Raw genomic sequence first — 1,259 nt, 5'->3', positions numbered from 1 at the left:
TTGCTGTCAGGGATCCGTTGGTTGGCCAAGTGAAGAAACAGAAGTTGCTCAAGGAGGTGATGTGCCCGTCTGTGGGTTCTGCATGTTGAAGACTCCAGCCACCTGGCTCTGCCAGCTCCACCCACAGGGCTGCTCTATATGTATGGGCCCCAGTGGAGCTCACCCGTTATCCCTGATTTCCAGGACAACCAGCCTCGTGTTCTCACAGGAGCCACAGCACAGACTGGGTAAGAAGACACTGAGCTCTAAGGCTGGGACAGGAGGGGCAGGGATGGGGCCGTGTCCAGGAGAAAGGGAACTGTGAGGCCCCAGCACCAGCAGAGGGCCTTCAGGGGGAGTTAGGAAAAAGTGAGCCAAGATGGGGAGTAGTCACTGCTCTTCTGTTCTCACAGGAAACATGGGTGTGAAGCTGCTGGAGTCCCGACTTTGTCTCCTGCTGCTGCTGGGACTTGTCATGGTGGTTGTCTCATTCCAGATCCCTGCCCATTTAACCCCATCCCAGTGGTTTGAAATCCAGCATGTAATTATGACCAGCCCCCGATGCACTGCTGCAATGAGGAGTGTTAACCGGCATACAGGACGATGCAAGAACTTAAACAGTTTTCTTCATACAAGCTTTGCTGCTGTCGTTGGTGTGTGTGGCAGTATGAATGTTCCCTGCAGGAACAGGACACATTCAAATTGTCATAATAGTTCAGTTCAGGTACCCTTAACATTCTGTAACCTCACAGCTCCAGGAGTAAATTACACACAATGCCAATACCAAACGACACAGGCAAGAAAGTTCTACAGAGTTGCTTGTGACTATAGAACTCCTCGGGACAATCGTACCTATCCAGTGGTTCCGGTTCACTTGGATGGGATATTTTAGCTCCAGTACCAGCACTTTGTGTCTTCACTCTCTATCTGCTAGTTCCACGGTCGTAGTAGTGAAGATCCAGTTCCTCTGTCTGCGCTGCCACGAGCACCTGTCCTTGTGAAGCCTGTCCCTGACTCCCTTCAAATGTAGCTGAACAGATATCTTTTCTACTCAATAAACACCTTTGCATATTCATGTGGATCTCTGCATATCTGTGTGTGTGTGTGTGTGTGTGTGTGTGTGTGTGCCTGCGTGCGTGCGCGTTCATGCGTGCCTGCCCGCCCACCCGCCTGTCTGTGTGTGTGCATTTTGGCTTCTGTAGTTTTTCTCCCGACTGAGGGTTCTTACTGAGGTGTGTCAGCCCAGGATGTGTATTTTGTGTGTGTGTGTTTAAAAGCTC

The 1,259-nt window shown here is 50.8% G+C and overlaps 1 protein-coding gene across 1 annotated transcript; it reads left to right on the top strand.

The window, feature by feature from the left end:
• The first annotated feature begins 397 nt into the window (after positions 1 to 397).
• Positions 398 to 1,054, top strand: LOC114682272 (eosinophil cationic protein-like). Its single transcript, XM_028856128.2, has one exon. The coding sequence runs from the start codon at positions 398 to 400 to the stop codon at positions 869 to 871; it is 474 nt and encodes a 157-aa protein (XP_028711961.1). The 3' UTR covers positions 872 to 1,054.
• Positions 1,055 to 1,259: the final 205 nt, after the last annotated feature.

This window comes from Peromyscus leucopus, chromosome 9 (assembly GCF_004664715.2).
Source record: "Peromyscus leucopus breed LL Stock chromosome 9, UCI_PerLeu_2.1, whole genome shotgun sequence".
Lineage (NCBI taxonomy): Eukaryota > Metazoa > Chordata > Mammalia > Rodentia > Cricetidae > Peromyscus > Peromyscus leucopus.
This window is presented reverse-complemented; position numbering and strand designations above follow the sequence as displayed.